The sequence below is a fragment of the Anabrus simplex genome, chromosome 1, assembly GCF_040414725.1.
Source record: "Anabrus simplex isolate iqAnaSimp1 chromosome 1, ASM4041472v1, whole genome shotgun sequence".
Classification (NCBI taxonomy): domain Eukaryota; kingdom Metazoa; phylum Arthropoda; class Insecta; order Orthoptera; family Tettigoniidae; genus Anabrus; species Anabrus simplex.
In genome coordinates this window covers 322,856,903-322,879,610 of record NC_090265.1, presented here as the reverse complement: position 1 = coordinate 322,879,610, position 22,708 = coordinate 322,856,903, and the positions used below count along the sequence as shown (strand labels likewise).

The following is a 22,708-nucleotide window of genomic DNA, read 5'->3' as shown; positions in this document are numbered from 1 at the left end:
TCTTGCTTGTCTTCCACGCTCAATTATTTCCTTATCATTTCTTTCACTTTCCCCTATGATACTGTACTTCCCAGGTAATTGAAACTCTCTACCTTCCTAAGCTGTTCTCCTCCAAGCATTATTCCTCTCGTAGGTCTCTCCTTCTTTCTTGTTGTAATCACTATTTCACTCTTTTTTGGCATGAAATTTCATTCCATATAGTTTCATCACCTCTTCCCATGCATCTAACTGTTCCTGGATATCCTCTTCCTTTTCTCCCCAGACTAACAGGTCATCTGCAAACATTATCACTTTCATTTTCCCTTGCCTCTTTTGTCATTACTCCAGTGAAGAGCAAAGGTGACAGAGCACTTCCTTGTCTTAATCCACTTTTTTTCTCAAACCAGTCAGTTCTCTCTCCTCCTACTTTCACACAACTGACACTCCCATGGTACATCTTCCTCACTCTTTCTATTGTCTGCTTCTCAACACCTTTTTATCTCGAAGGCTTCTCATACCTTGTTTCTGCACACATGAGCATGTTTTTTTCTCAGTATCCAAGAAGGCCATCAGTAGATCTTTACCCCACTCATAATGATGCTCTTGTAACTGTCTTACTGTGAATATAAGTTCTACTGTGGACCTTCCTGATCTGAAATCATACTGCTCTTTTCTTAAAGTTTCTTCCACCCTCTTTCTGATTCTATTCTTGAGAATCTTCTCAAACACCTTTGCACAGTGACACATCAGTGTGACTCCCCTAGAGTTCTTAAAATCTTTCCTATTCTCCTTCTTGAAGACGAGTATGATTATTCCCTTTTTCCAATCTTCAGGGATCTTCCTCTCCTTCCGTACTACTTTTAACACATAATAAAGCCACTGTTTCCCTACCTCTCCTGCTGCCTTCACCATCTCAATACTCATTTCATCTAATATTGGGGCTTTCCCTCCTTTCATCTTGTCCAATGCTACCTCCACTTCTCCCCATGTTAAGTCTTTTTTCTTTTTCCATGTTTCTTCCTTCCTCCCTGCTTAAGAGTGTTTGAAACAATAATCATTGGTTTTCTGAATATGCCCTTCTCTTCTCGTTGCTAACCCAGCCAACACCCATCCGTACTGATAAGCATGCTCTTTGGTGTTTCAGTAGTTCCTGTCTCCAAGGTTTGAATGTAAAATAAAACTTAATATCTTGAAGATGTAATAGAAATAATTATTGGCAATTTGGTTCTACAAGTAGAGAAACTTTTTTTAATTTTATTTATTTTTACATTCCTAATACATGTTAATATGATATATTCACCAATAGTGGCACAACAGATGTTGAATCCATATTCCACCACTCTGCACGCTTGGTGTTGTGACCCGACATCAAAAGCAAACTGCCAATTTCACGAAGGTATCCATCCAATTTCTTGATTAATATGTATGTGGAAACATGTCAGTTGGTCGCAGTTGATATCCCTGCCGAGAACAAAGTTATACAAGCATAGCAGACTGGAATTCTGTGAAAGAAAGCACATAGCACACTTTCTGCTGTGGAGTGCACTGGCTAGTGGGACGCGTGCTGTGCTGCACTGCTGTCTGATATAGCAGGCCAGCTGTGTGTTTGGTAGTGGCATAAAAAAAAAAATTAAAAAAAAGGAATTGCAGCCCTCTCTAAATCCAACATTATTATTTTATGAACTCAGTTGTAATATAAGAATCAATCAATCAATCAATCAATCAATCAATCAATCAATCAATCAATCAATCAATCAATCAATCAATCAATCAATGTATGCATTAAAAACTTATGCAATTATTACTCACTTGAATGATATGTGGAAGTGAGTTCAGCAGCATATTTGCCCATTAGATGGTAATCTGCAGTTGGGAAGCAGGTTCATATCCAGTTGATTCGTAATGTGTAAGAGAGCTAAAACATGAGAACTGTGTACCTTTATTAGTTTTATGAACCCTGAAGAATTCCTCCAAGATAATATTTCACCACCCTGCCAACCGTTTTGGCCACAAAAGTAGGCCTAATGAGCAGTATATAATGAGATTAATCATTTCATGCTGATTAGTTACTGACTGATCTGTGCTGGATCATTTCAACAATGCTGACATCTTCATTAAATATGGAACTCCATTCTTCTCTCTTCTATACATGCCAAAATCCAAAAATAAAATAAATACTTTTATTACGATTGATTTCATAAAATGGCTCTAATTTTAGTAGCAAGACGATGTGTAAGTAGCTATACCGTTAACATATTGATATTTTTCTTGTAGCCTCTAGTGCATGGTGCTAAACACTTCGAGTGCTAACTACCGTAACAAATTAGTGGCGCAACCCTACCCTTGCTAGCTGGTCTGTCATTGTAAGATACTATGAATCTCCAGGTAGGCCCACAGACCACAACCTGACTTACCAGGACAAGGTGGTTTTAAGTGCATGCGTCAACTCAGCAATTTGAATTTCAATGGGGTAGCTCTCTTTTGCACCTGCAAAGAAATACAGCTTGCTGGAGAGAACTGGGCTGCTGTAGAGTGGGCAGTTTATTGAAACAACTGTACTTCACTGGAATTCACTGTTTTCAGTTTTTAAACTTGATTAAAAACATTCTAAAGAATAATAAGAAAACATAAATACAAAACTCTTTACTCCAGTAGTGCAAAGGTAGATGGTGTTCACTGTATGCTGCTGGTGTTGGGATGTTTACACAATTCAAAATTCACACAAAATTAAATGCAGTTTTCACATTTAAATGCAGCATTCAAGCTGCTATCACAAATATTACACCTGCAATGCTACAAAACATATGGAGGTGGAATTAGACGTCTGCATGTTGAGGTGTATTGGGTATGTAAAAACACATTTCCCTACTTGTGTAAACAAACGACCAATAATTATCTCTATTACTTTTCAAGATATTAATTTTTATTTTATTATACATTTAAGCCAAACACACTGTATGCAAGATTATTCACCTAAGATTTTAATACAAAATAACTCCTAATCTTCTGAAGAAGTGAATATTCTGTTTTCATATTGTTTAATGGTACTAAGGAACTCATGAAACATTGTGTTACGGTACGTTTTTCCTTAAAATTATTAATAACAGAAATATTGACACCACCTTTGTTTTTCTAGCTGAAATTACGGTAATTTCTGACACTAGCAGCAAAATTTGTCATCATCATCATCATCATCATCATCATCCTCCTCCTCCTTTCCCCTCATCCAACTCTTGCTGGGTCAGGGTATTTATGGCATTTCTCCACTCTCCTTCCACCATTCCTCTTCCATCATTTTGCCCCACTCTAGGTTCCTTCTTCTTGCACTCCTCTTTATTGAATCGATCCACCTTGTTCTAGGTCTCCCTTTCACTCTCCATCCCTCAAACTTCATCTCCATCATCTGTTTTGGTATCCTTTCCTCCTCCATCCTCTTTACATGTCCAAACCATCTTAGTATATTCTTACCGAGCTTGATAGCTGCAGTCGCTTAAGTGCGGCCAGTATCCAGTATTCGGGAGATAATAGGTTCGAACCCCACTGTCGGCAGCCCTGAAAATGGTTTTCCGTGGTTTCCCATTTTCACACCAGGCAAATGCTGGGGCTGTACCTTAATTAAGGCCATGGCCGCTTCCTTCCCACTCCTAGCCCTTTCCTGTCCCATCGTCGCCGTAAGACCTATCATTGTCGGTGCGACGTAAAGCAACTAGCAAAAAAAAAAAAAAAAAAAGAAGTATATTCTTATCAATTCTCTCATTTAGGTTTTCCATTCAAGCTCCTTTCTCACACCTTCATTTCTCAATCTGTCTTCCTTTATCTTTCCTATCATACTTTTCAGGTATTTCATTTCACTGGCTTGAATTCTACTCTCCTCCCTACCTGTCACTGTCCAGGTCTCAGCCTCATAGGTCAATATGGGTGCAAAATACATTTTATCTTTACACTTCCTTGGTATTTCCTTTTTCCAGGCAAGGTTTCTTACACTCTGGTAGAATACATTGCCCTGTTGCATCCTCTTGCTAATCTCCATGTCCATATTCTGCATTAATTCACTCCCTACATATTTGAAACTGTCAACAATTTCAAGGCTTTGACCACCAATTTTCACAATGCCTTCCCCTTGTCTTTCTCCTCTTGATATAAGCATGGTTTTTTCTCTGCAGTGATTTTCATACCGTACTTTTCAGTTTTCTTGTACAGTACATCAAGTTGTTCTTTTGTTCCCCAGACCACAATATCTTCTGCAAATAGTAATAATATCATCTCCCCTATTCCCCTATGCTTCCCCTGTCTTCATTACAATTTTGTCCATAACCATTAGAAACAAAAAAATGACTGCCTTAGACCAGTTTCATTTCTAAACCATTCTGTCTTTACAAACGGAGACTGCTGACACAGTTTTGGTAAATTGTTTGCACCATTTCTACAGTGGAAATTCTAAGTTCCCATGGAGGGAATTAGATATTTTTCCACCAATAGAGCAGTATCCAGTCCCTTTTTGACCATGGTTTCCCACACCTTCTCACTGGGAACACTATTGTATGCCTTTGTTAGATCTGTGAATATCATGACTAGATACTTTCCATATTCCCAACTCTTTTCCATTAATTGCTTCATGCTGAACATTTGGTCCATTGTGGATTTTCCACTTCTATAGCCATACTGTCCTTCCTGAAACTCTCCTTCTACTATTCTTCTCATTCTCCTCTCTAATAATCTTTCCATTATTTTTGCCACTCTTGATAAGTATGCCTATATTTATCACACATGTTTTTGTTCCCCTTCTTAAAGACGTGTACAATTATTCCCTTTCCCCAGTCTTCTGGCACATGTTTCAGTCTCCATATGTGCTTCAACAATCTGTAAACCCATTGTAGTCCAACAGGTCCAGCAGCCTTTATCATTTCCACACTAATTTCATACATTTTCTGGTGCCTTCCCCATTTTCATTTTATGGACTGCTAATTCCACCTCTGACGTACTTATATCATCTTCTATTGATGAGTCATCAGACTGTATTACTACCGTCTCCTCTGCACAATTTCTCACATACAGCAGTTTATCAAAATACTCCTTCCATCTTCTCTTTATTTCTTTTGGATGTGTTATCACCTTCCTCTTTCATCAGCTTTGTATAAACTCATTCTTTCCTATTACTTCGTAAAATTCCATATAGCAATTTTTTACTGCCAGCTCCATCTGTTTCCATCTTTTGCGTAAATTCCTCCCAAATTTTCTTCTTTTCTTCTCTTACCAATTTCTTACATTTCCTTTTATTATGAAGATGTTTCCTTTTGCTTTCTTCTTTTTTTTAAATCTCTATTCCATTCTTGGCATGCTTTCTTCTTTTCTTTCACTGCTTCTCTCATCACCTCATACCACCATGTTGTCTCCTTTTCTTTCACTCTCGTTGATGTTCTACCACAGGCACTCTCTGCCCCATTTACAAATGCCCTTTCGAAGTTGGACCATTCATCTTCCACATTTCCTATGTATTTCAGTAACTAGAATGCATTGTTGTAGTCTCTCCTGTGTTTCCCCTGTACATTCTTATAATTTCTACACTTTTATTTTACTATCTCTTATCTCCTTTAATTTTTTCCATTTTCCCCCACTCTCATTTTTATTATCACATCTCTATGGTCTCCATCGAATGCTTCTCCTGGTAAAGCTGCTACATCCATCAACTGTCTGTGATTTGTCCTTTCCACCAGAAAATATCAATTACTTATTTTATTCTTTTGTCACCCCAGCCATATCTTGTAATTTTCCTGCTGTTTTTCTTCCAATACTATGTGTTGCCCACAATCATTCCATTTCTCTCACAAAACTCAACTAGTATCTCTCCTTTATTCCTTTTCCCATATCCATACGATCCGATTACTTCTCAGTTTCCTTGTCTTTCATTTCCCACCTACGCATTTAAGTCTCCCATTATAATTCCTTCCACATCAGTTATCCCCTTTTCTATAGGAATTCATCAATATCTTCCTCTTTGTTGCCCGTCTGTGGTGCATACACCTGTATGAAGTTCTTCACTTTGTTCCTGATTCTCAGTCTAATTTTCATTACCCTGTTGCTCATATACTCTACCATATCCACAGTCTTCCAGCTGTTTTGAAATTATCAGGCCCATTCAATTTTTTGCCTTTCTGCCACCACTCCGGTATAGTGTACATCCTTTCCTCATTCTCTTCTTTCCTTTCCTTTTCCAATTAACTTCCTTCAACCCCATCATTTCTATAAGTTACCCCTTTCTTTTTTCAATAAAATCCACCACTTCTTCTGCCTTTCCTGTCAGGGTCATATGATTGATGATTATGCCCACCTTCATGATGTTGGTAGGGGCTGCCTGGCCGAGGCGGTAAAGGTGTGCTTGGTTCACCCGGAAGGACATGGGTTCGAATCCCCGTCAGTAAGTCGTAGAATTTAAGAAACGAGATTTCCACTTCCGGAGGTGCATATGGCCCTGAGGTTCACTCAGCCTACACCAAAAATGAATACCAGGTTAATTCCTGCGGACAAAGGCAGCTGGGCGTAGAGCTAACCACTCTACCCCATCAAGTGCCACAGTTAACAATGGTGGAAGCCTTTACCTTCCACTCCTCCAAGGGCCTTCATGGCCTGTACGGAGGTGTCTTTGTCTTATGTCATGATGTTGGCTGCTGACCACTTGTTCTGCCTTTCCTGTCAGGGTCATAAGATTGATGATTATGCCCACCTTCATGATGTTGGCTGCTGGTTGCTCATCTTTCACAGTTCCCCCAGTGCCCAAGGAACTGCATGTTGCTTGCAGCAGGGTACATCGTAACCTTTTCTGGGGCAAGTTCCAAAGTACTATATCATGTATAGGCTATTATTACGGTTGGGTCAGCACTCCCAGAGGCATTTTATACCTACTACCAGATGTAACTTTAGGCTGCTCCTCAGGAGTACAGAAGCCTTTTGCAACCATTTCATTGAAGTACAGACGTTTCTGACAGGAGAATGTTCTTCCGTTTTATCTACCGCTGGGACTGGGTTCCTCTTCAGCCATCTAAACCGTTGACCATGTTCTCCTTTCAAGTGAATTTTTGTCATTTCGTACACAAAGGCTTCACCTGGCCTCAAAAGGGGGCGTTGGTCCGCCCTTTGTGTGTCAAGTTACAGGAGAATGTTCTTCCGTTTTATCTACCGCTGGGACTGGGTTCCTCTTCAGCCATCTAAACCATTGACCATGTTCTCCTTTCAAGTGAATTTGTGTCATTTCGTACACAAAGGCTTCAACTGGCCTCAAAAGGGAGCCGTTGGTCCCCCTTTGTGTGTCAAGTTTGGTAATGGCCACTTGACCCTCGGCCAGACAGTCGCAGGTATTACCGTCTACTGATACATACAGTAGCAGGATGAGCCTGACCTGACGTCAGGTCATAATTAATTCATACATTGGACAATTACTTTATGTAATAACAATAATAGTTCAACTTTTGGTTTTACTAGATGAGAGTGGCCACTGGTCTTACTGTATCAGACAGCATTCACTGGCACTAGCCACGAAACTTACACACTACATTACATATAAGTAAGTTTCATAAATACAATATGATATATTCCTTGGATTTGCAGCAAATTTTTTTTATGACAAGCAAACTAAAGATGAATGAGAAGGTTTATGTTTTTAGAAATAAATAACAGTGTTGTTTACAAAGGATTGTAACTAAAGCTTTACTGTGTCTGTTTTATAAATACAGTACATGTCAACTGATCGATGAAAATAACACACCAAAACTGAATGGCTCCTTTCAGAAAAGCAAATGAATGATGTACAAGTTAGACTTCATTGGTAATGATCAAAGTGGACTGGACACAGGAACATAATAGAGTATTGTCTGTTTAATTGTTAAGACACTGATACTGTAGGCAACAAGATTTTTTCTTTATGCAATAAAGCCATTGCACATCTTCCAAAAACATGCCTTTCCGTCCACCAAAACGGCATTGTTCTTCCATCCATATGATGTACACTGGTTACTTGGTTATGGTGTCGGTTATTTACAGACACAAAACTGTCGGCACTAAATTCCTTATGCTAATTCGAGATAGCCCCCCAGCATGTTTAAGCAATGCATACAAATGAATTAGAAGATGCTTGGAAAGGAATATTGACTGTCAATGGCAGTACACATTTACTATCTTTTCTCGAGAGATGATACCACAGACTGAAGAGTTCTCTCCTCATTATCACAGCACGTACAGCAATGATCCAACTAACACCATTACTTTATTTTAATTTAAAACATAAACCTTCCAAACCTGCCTTTAATTTGCCTGTCAGAAACATGGTGCAAGCCCAAGGGATACATCATGAAACATGCTTGTACATACTGTATAGTACCAGTTGTGTGGTGGGATCACAACAAAGAAATATCTTGCGTCAGCAAACACCATATGATATGGTAAGACCAGTGCATGCTCTCAGCCATTAGAACTGCAAGCTGGATTATTAGTGATATTCCAATATGTAATGGTTTGATGTATTAATTAATTAATTACATGTCTAAAGTCATAAGAGTACAAACTTTTCTGCTGGTGTCAGAAATTACTATAAACGAAGTTGGTGTTGATATCTCCGTTATTAATAATTCTGCAGAAAGACATAGCACAATGCCTCACAAGCCCCACAATACTATTTAGATTTCATTAGTCTCTCATTTTGATTGAAATTTGAAATTTTTCTGTGACCATCATAATGCTGCTGGCAAAAGAAGGAGTAAACATGCCCCTTATTTCAAAGAGCGTTTTATGTCTTTTACAATATTCTTGCCTCAGTTTCAAAATATGTAAGCGCTTTTGTTTAAAACATTGAAACCTGGAGAGATCTTTATACCAAAAGTATGTGTGACTTTCAATGTTTGATGTTCTAGGTTATTAAGAATTCATCGCCGTATTATTAAAGGATTTGAGATGTTTGAATACTATGCCAACAATCAATGGGAGTTTCAGAATGATCTGGTAGTAATAATACGTGGAAGAATGAATGCAAGGGAGTTACAGGAAATAAATATAGACAGCAGTAAAGTAGATTTAGAAGCATATTTTGAGGACTGCATTCGAGCTGCTCGACTGTATATTCTCAAGGAAACCCCAGAACAGCTGCCTGCTGCACGAAGACATATGCGTATGTAAGTACCTTAGAGAAATATCTATAAACACTCCAGTTCAATGAGAAAATTTCTGCATCCAAATATCAGTTTTCAGCCATGATTCAACTCTTATTACAATATTTGGTAAATAGATGTCTATTAAATTACTTAATTCTATTCCTTTCTCCACATTACATGTACTGTTTATAACACTAACTACTTTATGTCATCATTATTTGACTTTCTGCTTCTTATACTGTCATCACCGCTCCCTAGTCCACCCCATTTTTCTGAATGTACCTCCTTATAACCCTTCTAAACAAAGCCCCAAACTTATATATACCATTGCAGTTCAAGTGAAGGTCATCTGAGTGTAGATCCCAATCTCCTACCCACCCATTAGGATGTACAAATCTTTCTCCCAATTTCCCACATATCCATTTCATAGTCTCATTTAAATCCCCAGTCACCCTGCAGTCAGTATCCCTCCTACACAGTATCCCACTGACAGCAATCGTTCCCTTAAACTTGTTCCGTGCTGCCGTAACCAGGTCCCACACATCCCCAACTATGTTAAACCTATTCCTGCTTGCCTTACGTTGTTGGTACCAATGTGGAAAATTACCACCTTCAACTTTCCCTCCTCCTTCACTTCTATTTTCCACAACATCTGCCTTAACCTAATTCCTGGATAACACTCTACCCTGGTTCCCATTCTTCCACACACTTCCCCCACCTGCCTGACAATTGAATCAGCCATGATCAGAGCATCAGACCCACCCTCTTTATTAGATCCCCTCCTCTCCTTGTCTTCTTTAACATCCCTGACTCCTGGAGAACCTACTTCCTCCTCCCTTCTCTCCCCCTCACTACCTTGTTCCACCTCTCTCTTCCTACCTTCTACTCCGCGTTTCCCTCTCCTCTTGCCTCGCACCTCCTTTCTAACACTTCTCTGATCTCCATCTTCCCTCTTCTGATCTACCTGCAGTAAATCATACTGATACCCCACTGATACCTCTCCTGGGTCCACTCCTGAAGAAAAAAAATTAGCCCTCATTTTCCTTCTCCATAAACTATTAGTCCATCTGTCTTTCATAACTTCTCCCCTTCCTTCTCCTGCCTCCTGCCTACCTACCATATCCTGTATATTGATTGAGGGGGACCTATCTTTATTCCTGTCCTCCGTTACAAGCTTAATTATTTCCCTCAAACTTGCTATCTCTTCCCTCACCTTCCTTAATAATTGGTTGTTTGTGTCAGTGAGGTGTGGTGGCGTAAGTCATATTTGTTCTGTTGGAAAGGATCTGAACTACAGGTCTGGCACTACTGCGGAGTGCACGCAAGTTGCCCATTGTAAGGCCAATTCAGTGAATGTCCAACCCTGGTCCTGTTTCTTGAAGAGGTCTTGAATGAAATGAGATTTTACAAGCGAATGCAGTTCCTGGCAGCAATTTCATTAGAGGAGTTAATGAGATGAAATTGATATATGATAGCAGGAAGGGAGTGGCTGAAACTGATGCCAACACATAGCCTACTCCTGTTGAATAGCACCAAGGGGTCTGCTCAAGGCTTAACGTCTCTATCCGACGGATAAATCACCATCAACAGCATCATATGCCCTCACTTCATATGAACACTACTGAGAGGTTTGGAATTGAATCGAGGATATTTATACGCAATCTAGTTATTATAAATTGTATACTGCCATCTCTCCTATCCTGCCGGTCAACATTCTGATGGAAAAATATTCTGATGGTGAATATTTTTTCGACCAGTAGGTCTTGAGCCGACTAGCCATGATGACAGACCATATAGACTTACACCTTAACGATCATGGCCACCACATGGGTGATAAGGCTGATCCATAACCACATTGTACTCAAAATAAACTTTAACTTATTAGGCCATGTTCAGTAAATATCGAAGAGGTGTGAAGTATAGAACAAACCTGGCCAACTGGACACCAGTGGGATCTAAACTCACAACCTTCCAATATTGCATTGGATGCTCTTACCATTGAGCTATGGTGGCCTAGTTCATATAGTATAGTATAGGAGCAGTAATCAAAATAGCTTCATAGATAAAAAGTAAAAGGATGAAGTTATGAATGCTGTTGATATTGAGTATTCTATTAGCATAGTCTGAAAACACATGATATGTTGTAAACGCTACCAAGATACAGTAATATTTGACTGCTACTGTAATTACTGACAGTTGATGTTGATTAGCCATCAGTATAAGTTGTGTGTTTTTACTGAGTTTTGAGTATGGACAACAGCAACAACAACAGCATTTTTGGCATTATCCACCCAAGCAAAGATGGAAAAATGCAAACCACACTTCTGGAAGATTCCATGAATAACTATGCATCTTAAAGTACTGTACCATAAAAGAAAAATACACTGTTCAAACACTAATTATCTTCATTTAGGGCAGTCACCCAGGTGGCAGATCCCCTGTCTGTTGTTTTCCTAGCTTTTTCTTGAATTATTGCAAAGAAATTGGAAATTTATTGAACATCTCCCTTGGTAAGTTATTCCAATCTGTAACTCTCCTTCCTATAAATGAATATTTGCACCAATTTGTCCACTTGAATTTGAACTTTATCTTCATATTGTGATCTCTCCTAGTTTTGAAGACACCACTCAAACTTATTTGTCCACTAATGTCATTCCATGCCATCTCTCCACTGACAGCTCGGAACATACTGCTTAGTCAAGCAGCTTGTCTCCTTGCTCTCAAGTCTTCCCAACCCATACTTTGCAACATGCTTGTAACACTACTATTTTGTTGGAAATCACCCAGAACAAATCGAGCTGCTTTTCTTTGGATTTTTTCCAGATCTTAAATCAAGTAATCCTGGTGAGGGTCCCATACACTGGAACCATACTCTATTTGGGTTCTTACCAGAGACTTGTATGCCCTCTCCTTGACATCCTTACTACAACCCCTATTTATGCTAACATATCTCAATATGTACAAAAACATTTTAATAATTCAGAAAATTAGGGTACAAAGTAACATTCAGGACAAAGAAAAAAATACTCACAGATTACAACCTAAAAACAAAATCCAGCACAAACATATTAGTAACTCACCTGGTGAATACAAATTTAATGTAGTCCACATCCCAATTTCTATACTGGACAGAGTGGTTGAAATTTCAGAAACAAAGTAAACAGAACACATTAGAGCATTCAAACCCAAAAACAGAATCTGCATTTGCCACATGTCAGTTAGACACAGAGTAAACAAAGCCAGACTTCAATCTAATCTGGATTTGTTTTCTATGAGATCTAAGGAACACAAAAATAAAAAAACAATATGAAGCATATACAGATACACCAAACATTCTTAATGAACAAACATATTTAAATCACCTGCATTATAGGACCACATCATACAAAACTGTCTTTCTATACTGGTAACTGAAATGTTAGTGTTTCCTGGGAGATGGTTTATAAAGATGACAAAATATATTGAATAGAAAGTAGTCCATTGAGGTAAGTTAACTTGTTTACCTTAACATCTGTAGTGATTCTCATTCACTGTTAATTTATTTTGAGTTTTCATAACTTATACAAGATCCCATTTGTTGTGTGCTGGAAGGGTTTTATAAGGTATGATATAAGTTTTCAAGTTTGTGATATGGTATTTCCAAAGTTTTCTCAATATAAACATCCAGCATTTTGCCCCAGAGTGCCTGTGAGCTTGTTAGTTAGACTGGCACAATGTTCCATTATACAGTAGTGGCTAGTTACCACAGCAAGCGTCTTTTTCAAGTGTAGTACAGAGATAGCATATTTTATTCAGGTGTTGTGCCTGTCATTGATAGAAAAATTACTTTTGGTATAAACTTATATGGTTACACTTTTGTTGAACAGTGTTTTACTCAGAGGTGGGACTTTGATGTATTCAGATTTTAGTTTAATGTGTATCTAGGATTTTTAGAGGTTTTGTTTTTATTGGTGGGTATGTCGGATAGAGAAGTCATCTCTAAATCTGATTTCAGGATGTAAATATGGGTTCTACATCATTTAGACAGGAAGTTGGGCCAACAGGAAGGTCTCCCTCCAGTACTCAGACATGTTGTGTCATTATTTGTCAAGTGAAAAAATTTACAGGTGATAGATGATGGGAAGTAAAGCTTACTGTAGCATTGGTACTACAATTAGACTAATAATAAGGAAAATATTACCCTCACCTCCTTCTTCTTAAAACATGAATAATAAAATGCGAGATCATAATTGCTGTTACTGTTAACTTTAATATGAAGTTTTCAAAATTCCAGCTGACTGTTTTTCGATGATACCGTAACTTCATGTATTTTGTTGTCCTGTTCAAGATAAAAACTAAGTCCTTCATTCATTTTTTTTCTGCCACTTTCCCTACACCCTGGTGGGGTCATGGGTGAGATTTGTGTTACATATGTGGGATTGACCAGTTTTACAGCCAGATGCCCTTCCTAATGCCAACCCCCTGTGAAGGATTATATTCACTATTGTGTATTTCAGTGGTAGTTGGTAGCATGATGTATTGTGTATATATGAAGATAAACACAAACATCTAGTCCTCAAGCTAGAGGAATTAACCAGGCATAACTAAAATCACCGACACAACCAAGTATTGAACTTGGAGCCCTCTGAACTGAAGGATGTTATGCTGACCATTCTATCAAGCAACTGGAGAATATAAAAACCAAGTATCGGATTATTATTCAAAGAGTACAGAGCTGATATTGATATTAAGCCATGAAACTGAAGTATCAGTGCAACATTTAACTCGGTCAAAATTAGTGATGACTATAAATAACAGCAATGAACTTTTCCAAATTTACACTTGTTCTGTAATATGCTGTGCCTGCATTCAGTCGAAGCACAGTAGTTCTGCACTGAGTGTAGAATTCTTGGCAGGCCATGTTTTATATGACACAAGTTAAAAATAGGATGGTATGGCTCTATACCAGACTTCAAACACTAATTACTGTAGACTAGTATTGCTTTACATTCTTTTATTGTTTGAAGAGCGGGTTCATGGATTTTATGTAATTCCATATATTCCTTTCTTCTCTTGCTAATCCACATGACAAGTATGGGAATAATTCTACATTGTTTAAACTGGCTGTAAAGAATTCCACCAAAGAACAAAGGAATAGGACAGTAGGGAACAACGTGAAGAACTGAATAGACTTCAGAAAGCTTGCAAGCAAGCTTGAAAAATTTTGCAGTTTTGGTAACACTGCAACAAGCTTGTATCTGGGAGATGGTTGATTTTAATCCCACTATCGGTAGCTCTGAAGATGGTTTTTCATGGTTTTTTTTATTTTCACACCAGGCAAAACCTGGGGGCTGTGTCTTAATTAAAACCATGGTCACTTCCTTCCCAGTCCTAGCCCTGTCCTATCCAGTGGTGAAGGGTGGATTTCAAGTAAGGGTAGACATTATATATTTTGTTACTAATACCACAGGTCTGTGAAAAAAAATACAAGGGAAGTGATATCTGAACTTTATGTATTTTTTGGTGCCGATTTCAAAAACCATAATGAAAAAGTTCTATCAATCACATTTTCTTGAAAAATTCAATTTTACTTGCAGTTTTATGAACATTTACCATAATTTGTTTTCGGCATTGAATTTCTTCCCTCCTTGCCTGACCATCATTCTACCATAGCGAAACCTACAGATTACCCGTCTGTGACACCTCCCCATTGCCATCCCTACCTCCCCATCGCAATCTCTCTCTACCAACAGCATTGTGCGAATCCTTATCTCAGATCATCTCGGTTTGCTGACCTCGCAGGAATGCTTGCCAAGTAGTGTTGTGTGTGCACTGATACAGTGGCAAGTAGAAACTTCTTCACAGAAACAATTTTATTTAATGTTTGCTTTTCTCTGTGTGTATTTTAAAACATGGCTTCCAGTTCGAGACGTGAAAATGTGCCAGATGACTTTTGTTATATACGCGGCGAATATAGTGTTATTAAAAATGGCTTGAGGAGCGTTACAGGCTATGTTAGACAACTTTATCTTGTGTATTTTGGCATGAAACTCGCAGACCAGGACAAATCGTGAGCTCCCAGAAAGTTTGTGTGCAGTGTTTCAATGATCTATGCTTATGGCTCATAGGAAAGAAGACCGCTTTATGATTCAGAACTCCTATGACATGCATGGAGCTGAATAATCACTCCGATGATTGTTACTTTTGTTCCTGCCATGTCCAAAATCAAAGGCTAATCTCTTATCCTGATAACATTTCATCGGCCATATGCCTCGTTCCTCTTGGACCTGATGTGTCAGTGCCTTAGCCTCCAACAGAATTACCAGTCATCTCTTCAGAGCCTTCAGACTTGGAACATCCTGAAGTTCAAGGCTCTGATACCAAATATAAGCCCTCTGAAGGCAATTCACCCCAGCCCTTCTCTCAGGTTGAAGTTAATGATCTGACTAGAAATCTGGGCCTTTTGAAAGAGGCAGCTGAATTGTTGGGCACCACATTGACAGGAAAGCTTATTGGCCAAAGGAACATCTTTTTATTGGTACAGGAATCGAGAAAAGGAATTTGTTAAGTATTTTGAGGAAGAGGAGAAACTGGTCTATTGTTCTAATGTTCCCGAACTGATGAGCAAATTTAATATTACCTATGATAAAGGTGAATGGAGGCTGTTCATAGATTCTTCAAAAAGGTGCCTGAAAACTGCCCTGCTTCATAACAGAAGCTAGTATGCATTTGTACCAGTTAGACACTCAGTGCATTTACAGTATGAAAACCTGGCTCTCGTCCTCAACAAAATATAATATCATCCCTACTCTGGCAAACTAACGAATCTGCAAACTGTCAAAAGGTTAGGAGAGCTGAAATAAGTTTGATTGCTCATGTCAGATCAATGTTTATATTTCATGATTGGTTTTATGTGTTAGGCATACAGAGCGAGATGCAGATGTGAGACTTTGACAGAGGTATATAAATAATAAAAATATAGACCAAAACTTGAGAACTACAAATTCCCTAGTTTGTCACTCTCGCTAGTTTGCCAGAGTGGGGACGATATGCCGACCAAGGTTGGATCATCTGCAGATTTGAAAGTAATTTCCATACTCCTTGGACAACAAGGCAGATACACAAAGTACTCATGTTTCATTTGTGAGTGGGACAGCCACGATAAGACTCAACATTGGGTTAACAAAGAATGGCTGAAAAGACAAAATCTTGAACTAGGCACCAAGAAAGTGATTTGGAAAAGCTTAGTTAAGCCAAAAAAAGGCTTGTTACCCCTTCTGCAAATCAAATTAGGTGTAATGAAACAGTTTGTTAAGGCTATTCTAAAAGATGGCGATTGTTTCAAATATCTGTGCAACAAGTTTGCAGGTTTATCCGAAGCCAAGTTGAAAGAGGAAATCTTTGTTGGTCCCGATATCCATAAACTTATGCAGGATAAAGAACTTGAGACTAGCATGACAAAAAAGGAAAAAGAAGCTTGGGTTGCCTTCAAAGATGTCATCCATAAATTTCTGGGTAATTACAAAGATCCTGACTATAAAGCAATTTTAATGAATATGTTGGACAAATTTCAAGCATTGGGTTGCTCCATGAGTGTCAAAATACATTTCCTTCACTCACATGTGGACTTTTTCTCCGAACATATAGGAGCAGTCAGCAAAAAAGGTGAAATGTTCCACCAAGACATCAAAGATATGTAGCGCAAATATCAAGGAAGATGGGACAAGAAGATGCTCGCCGACTACTGTTGGATGATAACACAAGATAGGCCTGAGATTGAACATAATAGAAGAATGTCAAAAAGAAGTTTCAAGGGAAAAAGAATACGTACCTGAATAGAAACTTTGTTTGTTTTGTTTCATTTTTTGCTCAGTTTAAAATTTGTTTTGAACTTCCACATAAATATACATAATATTTGTTCCTCTTGGTCAATCGTCTATTTTATCTAAGTTACCTAAATAAAAACAAATTAAAGTAGCATTTTGGTGATTTTCTTCTAGAAACTGCACCATAATTTTATGTAAAAAGTTTAAACTTAAGGGAACTTTTCTTTTTGCTCTCAATTTTAGCAAAAATATTGATATCAATTTTACAGAAAAAACTGATGTGATGGAAAAAAATGGATGTCATTTTCAAAATAAGCACACCAAATACATAGAAATTAGTGAAAACTTCTCTTGTATATTTAAAAAACTTCAATTTTGGAAGCCTGTGTAATAATCTACCTTTTGAATTACAAGATATTACCTTTTGAAATAAAACACAGTACAAACAATCAAAGTATTTCAAACAAACTTATGAAATGCTCTTGTATACAGTATTCTAAATAGCTTCAACTCATCTAAATACTACTCTATTTTAATTCCACATGCTGATTCTTCTCTTCTGTAAAATCATCAGTGACGCATTCCTTAGAGTTTGGGTCACTTGCCAACTTGGAACTCAGTTCTCAATGGCCAAAGATGGTAAACAAGACAGTATTTCATTAGTCATGAAATTTCTCAGAAATATCTTCACTTTTTAAAGCAATCATTTTGTATTTACAGTACTAGACACAGTTTTCACAAGGTAGCTATATGAAGGACTAGAGAGAGAGAGAGAGAGATGCAAGGGGCTATCCAGGATAAGGTCAGCGAGCACTGAACCGCGAGACTGCAAGAGAAGTTGGAAGGAACGTCTCAAGCGTTTGTATTTTCCTTCATTTGATTTTGGCCTTGCTCATGTGCCTGTTATTAATTTACTCTGAAATTAAAAAGTGCTGCTGCACTATGGCTGAGTTATTAATGAAAACGTCGCACCAACAACCGACCAGCACAATGTGATGGCCACGGCTGCCTAGATGCACAGCTACTATGGTCATTGTGTTCAAACTGTTGGTTGATGCTTCACTGAGCCAAGAAGACGTAGAAATATATGCAAATAGACATGATATGGGCTTTTGTGCTTATGCCATGTCAAGAAAACAAGGTGAAACTCTTTAAGTTTCGCAGAGAACTTCGCTCCGCGTCTTCAGAAGAAAATCTCAACTGTTCCCGAGGAAGTCTTCTACAGTAATGAGGGTTTGAATTTAAGATTGTTTTACTGTTGGAACTGAGTGGTACGCTTGTTCGTCACCAGCTGTATGCTGGCACTGCGCTCCAAGCGGTAGCTGATGACAACATTAAGCTCCAGTTCATCACACCGTGTGTGCTTCAGAAGTATCAGAGAGGACATCAGACGAATCGGGGACAAATATGGTAGAAGAAATAAATAGAAACTAATCAAATAAAATGCAACAAAAGAATAGAACAGAGCTAAAGAATGAAAAGAAAGTATGTAGAGAAAACCAGAGGATGATGTGAGATGGTCAGAGGAGTGGGGGGAGTGGGGAGAGGGAAATAACCGGTATACATATGTTATGAAAGTATGACATCATCACATAGCTTGGAATGAACCAACTGGTGATGACGAACATACAAATTTGAAAAACACTGAAATGAAATAAAAATATAGAAAGGACAGGGAAGAGAGTCCAACTCATTGCCTGAATGATCAGCATTGAGGCCTTTGGTTCAGAGGGTCCCAGGTTCGATTCCTGGCCGGGTCGGGGATTTTAATCGTGTTTGATTAATTCTTCTGGCTCGGGGACTGGGTGTTTGTGTTTGTTCCAACACTTTCCTCTTCATATTCAAACAACACACTACACTGCCAACCACCACAGAAACATGCAGTAGTGATTACATCCTTCCATATAAGGTTGACGTCGGGAAGGACATCCGGCCGTAAAACAGGGCCAAATCTACATGTGCGACACAGTTAGCACCTGCGACCCCACATGTGTGGGAAAAGCAATAGAAGAAGAAGAAGAAGAAGAAGAAGAAAGGACAGGGAAGAGAACTACCTATGTACACTAAATCCTTAATGGCTGGCAATTATGCATTACTTAATTGATAGCCAGTGTCCCTGTTGTAATTGTTAGTATTTTTACATATTTCCACAGCTTCCCATATAATTCTAGACCTGTAGTGTTTAGTGTGAGTGAGAGCTCGAACATCTTGGAATACGACATCATGACCTGACGATAGGGCATGCTCAGCTATTGTTGACTTGTCTGGCTGGTTGAGAATGATATTTCTTTGGTGTTCCCTGATGCAAGTCCCAATGGACTGGCATGTTTGGCCAATGTATACCTTGCCGCAAGTACAGGGAGTTTTGTACACCACAGAGTGGAGCTTAATGTTGTCGTCACCTTCCGCTTGGAGTGCTGTGCCAGCATACAGCGAGCCATCTGGTGACGAACAAGCATACCACTCCAGTTCCAACAGTAAAACAATCTTAAATTCAAACCCTCATTATTGTAGAAGACTTCCTCGGGAACAGTCAAGATTTTCTTCTGAAGACACACAGAGAAGTTCTCTGTGAAACATAAAGAGTTTCACCTTGTTTTCTTGATGCGGCATAAGCATAAGTCTACAAGTACGGGCCATGAAAGCATCAATGTTAACATATATGCAAATAAATAAATGCTATAGAATTTAAGTGGAATTTTAAAATTGCAAATCATGTTATTCACCCAATTTCTAGGGTAGACACTGTCTCAGTATCTCACAGCACGCTTTGCCACTGGTCCTATCTCATCATTACCATAAGACCTGTCTAAGTAAATCCAGTAGTATAAAACAGAATGCTAAGGAAGAATTTTGTGGCCTAATAATGACAAGTTTCTGAAAGTTTAAATGTGGTTGATGACTTCTTGAACTGATATGAATTAGTTCTTTATATTTGTACAAAAATTTGTTGTTCAATCTTCTTCTTCTACTCCTTCTTTTTTCTTCTTCTGTCACCCTTGTCCAGGGAACTCCTGAATTGAGCAGTGGATCATTGATCTCCATTTCATCCTCTCCTTCCACTACTTTTCTTTGTATATGGTTTTTGCCTTCACTTGTGTAGAATAATATTACATTTGTCCTAATTATATTTTTAACCATAATTCTGTACATAGTTTATGTATGGTAGTTGTATTTTTGGCCTATAATATCCATTGTAATGTTAGTGAATTATGCAAGTAAAGACAGTACTTTTTTTCTGCTTGCAGCATGTACTGGGTGGACAAGATTACAAAGTTCCTTCTTCTAGTGTTGCTCATGTACACTATCTTCTCCTGGTCAGACACTATTGTCGAGCTGTTTCTCGGTATATTCCGCCTCATCGGCTCGGCAGTGAACGCACTTACTGGACCTGCTCCAGTTTACCCTGTACCATCAGATAGTGCACCATGACATTTCTGTGATATCAACTGGACTGATTAAGTCAGACATACGCCATACCTTAACAAAATGGCAGCTAAGATACGAACACCAAAATCAGGGATCATCTAAGCTCTTAGCAGTGAGAAATGTTGCTGATGTTAAATCCAGTAACAACAAGTGAATGATTCTGAGTGCAAAGATATAACCTTATCATGTTAATTTTCACCACAATATCATTCATAGTTGTTTGTATTCCATGACATTTCAGCATTAATTATTATTGTGTAAAATTTTAATGTTATTTTTATACAAATATTGACAATAATTCCATAGTTGTAAGTTATAAATGTTGATTTTTGTATTCATATTTAATGCTGTGAATTAAATCATACAATATTACATTCATTGTGTTTCATTCAGCTCTTTTATGTCTTAACCTTTTGCACTCGTATGTTGGATATATACCGACATATGTTTATTCCAAGAACAGCATGCATCGACGGCATCATTTAAGCTTTAGGCAAGTTTTGGACAATATCACGTCTGTAAAGTACCAGTTTATGGTCTGTGGAATGTATATTTTTCAGCCAAGATGAAGGGCCACTGAACAGAGGGCCACACTTAATCTAGGCACCCACTTGGAATATTTAAAAAGGACAGTGCTGAGTGCAGTAACAGGCAGAATAAAGAAAGGCAAAAAATCTACTTCTTTTTCAAAATTGTTGCAATGAAACCAGACCTTGATATAAATGTTTGCTTTGAGATCTGCTAAATACATAGGGTAATAGTAAACAATGAAAGTATAACTACAAATTCTTTATTTCTATTAATGTAATCATGTAAAGAATATCATTTCAGTTTTAGCCTTAGTAATAGATAACACTACACCCATTCTTTTCTTTAAAAAAAAAAACCTATTATAGTTGTGTAACCAGACAAACCCATTCGAGTCCTAAGGGCAGTGGTTTAGTTGGACCGGAACGGGCCGGAACACCGTTCAGGAAAATATTTTGCCGCTTTAGAATGACGCAACATATTTACACTCAGTAAGAATATCTTATATCTATACATAGCGCTGGGTGTACAATGAGATCCATGCCGAAAAGAGAAATAGACTGCTGGTTGCAAGATCAAGCTTACTTATTTTCATAAGTAGCGTTGGACCCTCTGTGCATATATTTAACCCACAACCATATGTCAAGTCATGGCTACGAAAGGGGAAACGTTCAGCTGATGAAACAACTTGTCGGAAACATAAGGCCGCTGATTTTGACACCTAATACGAGTCCATTTGGGAATTGCTGAATTAATAAGGTGAGTTCCTGTAAATATTTTGTTCCAATTACATCACTGCCTAAGGGTTAAGGTAAGTTTATGTACATGTATAATGATATATTAAAAGAATGGAATTAATTTATTGCATTTCAATATACCCACTCTTATATAGGGTGTTGGCAGTACTGGAGATAGCTGACCTGTCATTCTGCTAGAGCTCCTCAGTTTGAGGGAAACAGCGAGAGTGAAAGGACATGTTTACTGTACCCAGCATGGATCTTAAGTTGCAACAGCATGCATCAATTACACTTTGCATTTTCCTCGATAAACCTCCATCACAAAAAGTGAAAATATTGCAGCAAGGCACGGGAAAAATGCAAGTCTTAGAGTGGCATAAACAATTCAGAGAGGATAAAACTAACCTTGAGGATGTTGCAGACCCTGGATTACCCTCAACACCAAAGACCAAATGCAGTGTCAACACAATTGTTGTCATCTTGCAGGTATGTATCAATAGTGCAGATCAGCTGAAGACATCATATACAAAGTTCTCAGATATCATGAAGTTACATCACAGTGTGTGGTGAATGATGAACAGAAGGTTCACCATGTGATGGCATTGCAATGATAGAAAGGGAGGCTTCAGAAAAAAAAGCCAAAGCCATCACAAACAACAAAACCTGTTTCCATCATTACAACAAGGAGGAAAAACAGGAAAGTGCCCAGTGCGAACACCGTTCAAGTCCAAGACTCAAAAAGGTCAAGGTTGAAGCAAGTGCAGGAAAAGTCATGTATCTAATCTTTTTATCAGCAAGGCATTGTGTGTGTGATTACGTGGTGAAGAAGTAACACACTCTTACTACTGATTCCTATTGTGAGGTACTGAAGAGGCCCTTTAAGAGGAAGCTTGCCAATAATTGAACACATCTTGCTCAACTTCATCAGGAGAATGTGCCCACTTATTGCACCATCAAGGCCCAAGAAACAATCACCGCATTGGGCACTACACCTAGCACCTAGCACCTAGCACGTGTGACTTGCACTTTCTTTCTACAGTGTACCTTTAGGGTAATCATTTTCATGGAGATCAGAAAAAACATTAAATTTTGG

At 38.3% G+C, this 22,708-nt stretch overlaps 1 protein-coding gene across 1 annotated transcript in view; it reads left to right on the top strand.

Annotated features, from left to right (window-relative positions):
* The window catches only part of LOC136856752 (putative fatty acyl-CoA reductase CG5065), a 244,179-nt gene extending 223,455 nt beyond the window's left edge, over positions 1-20,724 (top strand). The window contains exons 8-9 of the mRNA XM_067134843.2: positions 8,880-9,137; positions 20,170-20,724. Coding sequence (XP_066990944.2) covers positions 8,880-9,137; positions 20,170-20,353 — 442 coding nt within the window. The 3' untranslated portion in view covers positions 20,354-20,724. The remainder of the gene's footprint in view (positions 1-8,879; positions 9,138-20,169) is intronic.
* The last annotated feature ends 1,984 nt before the right edge of the window (positions 20,725-22,708 follow it).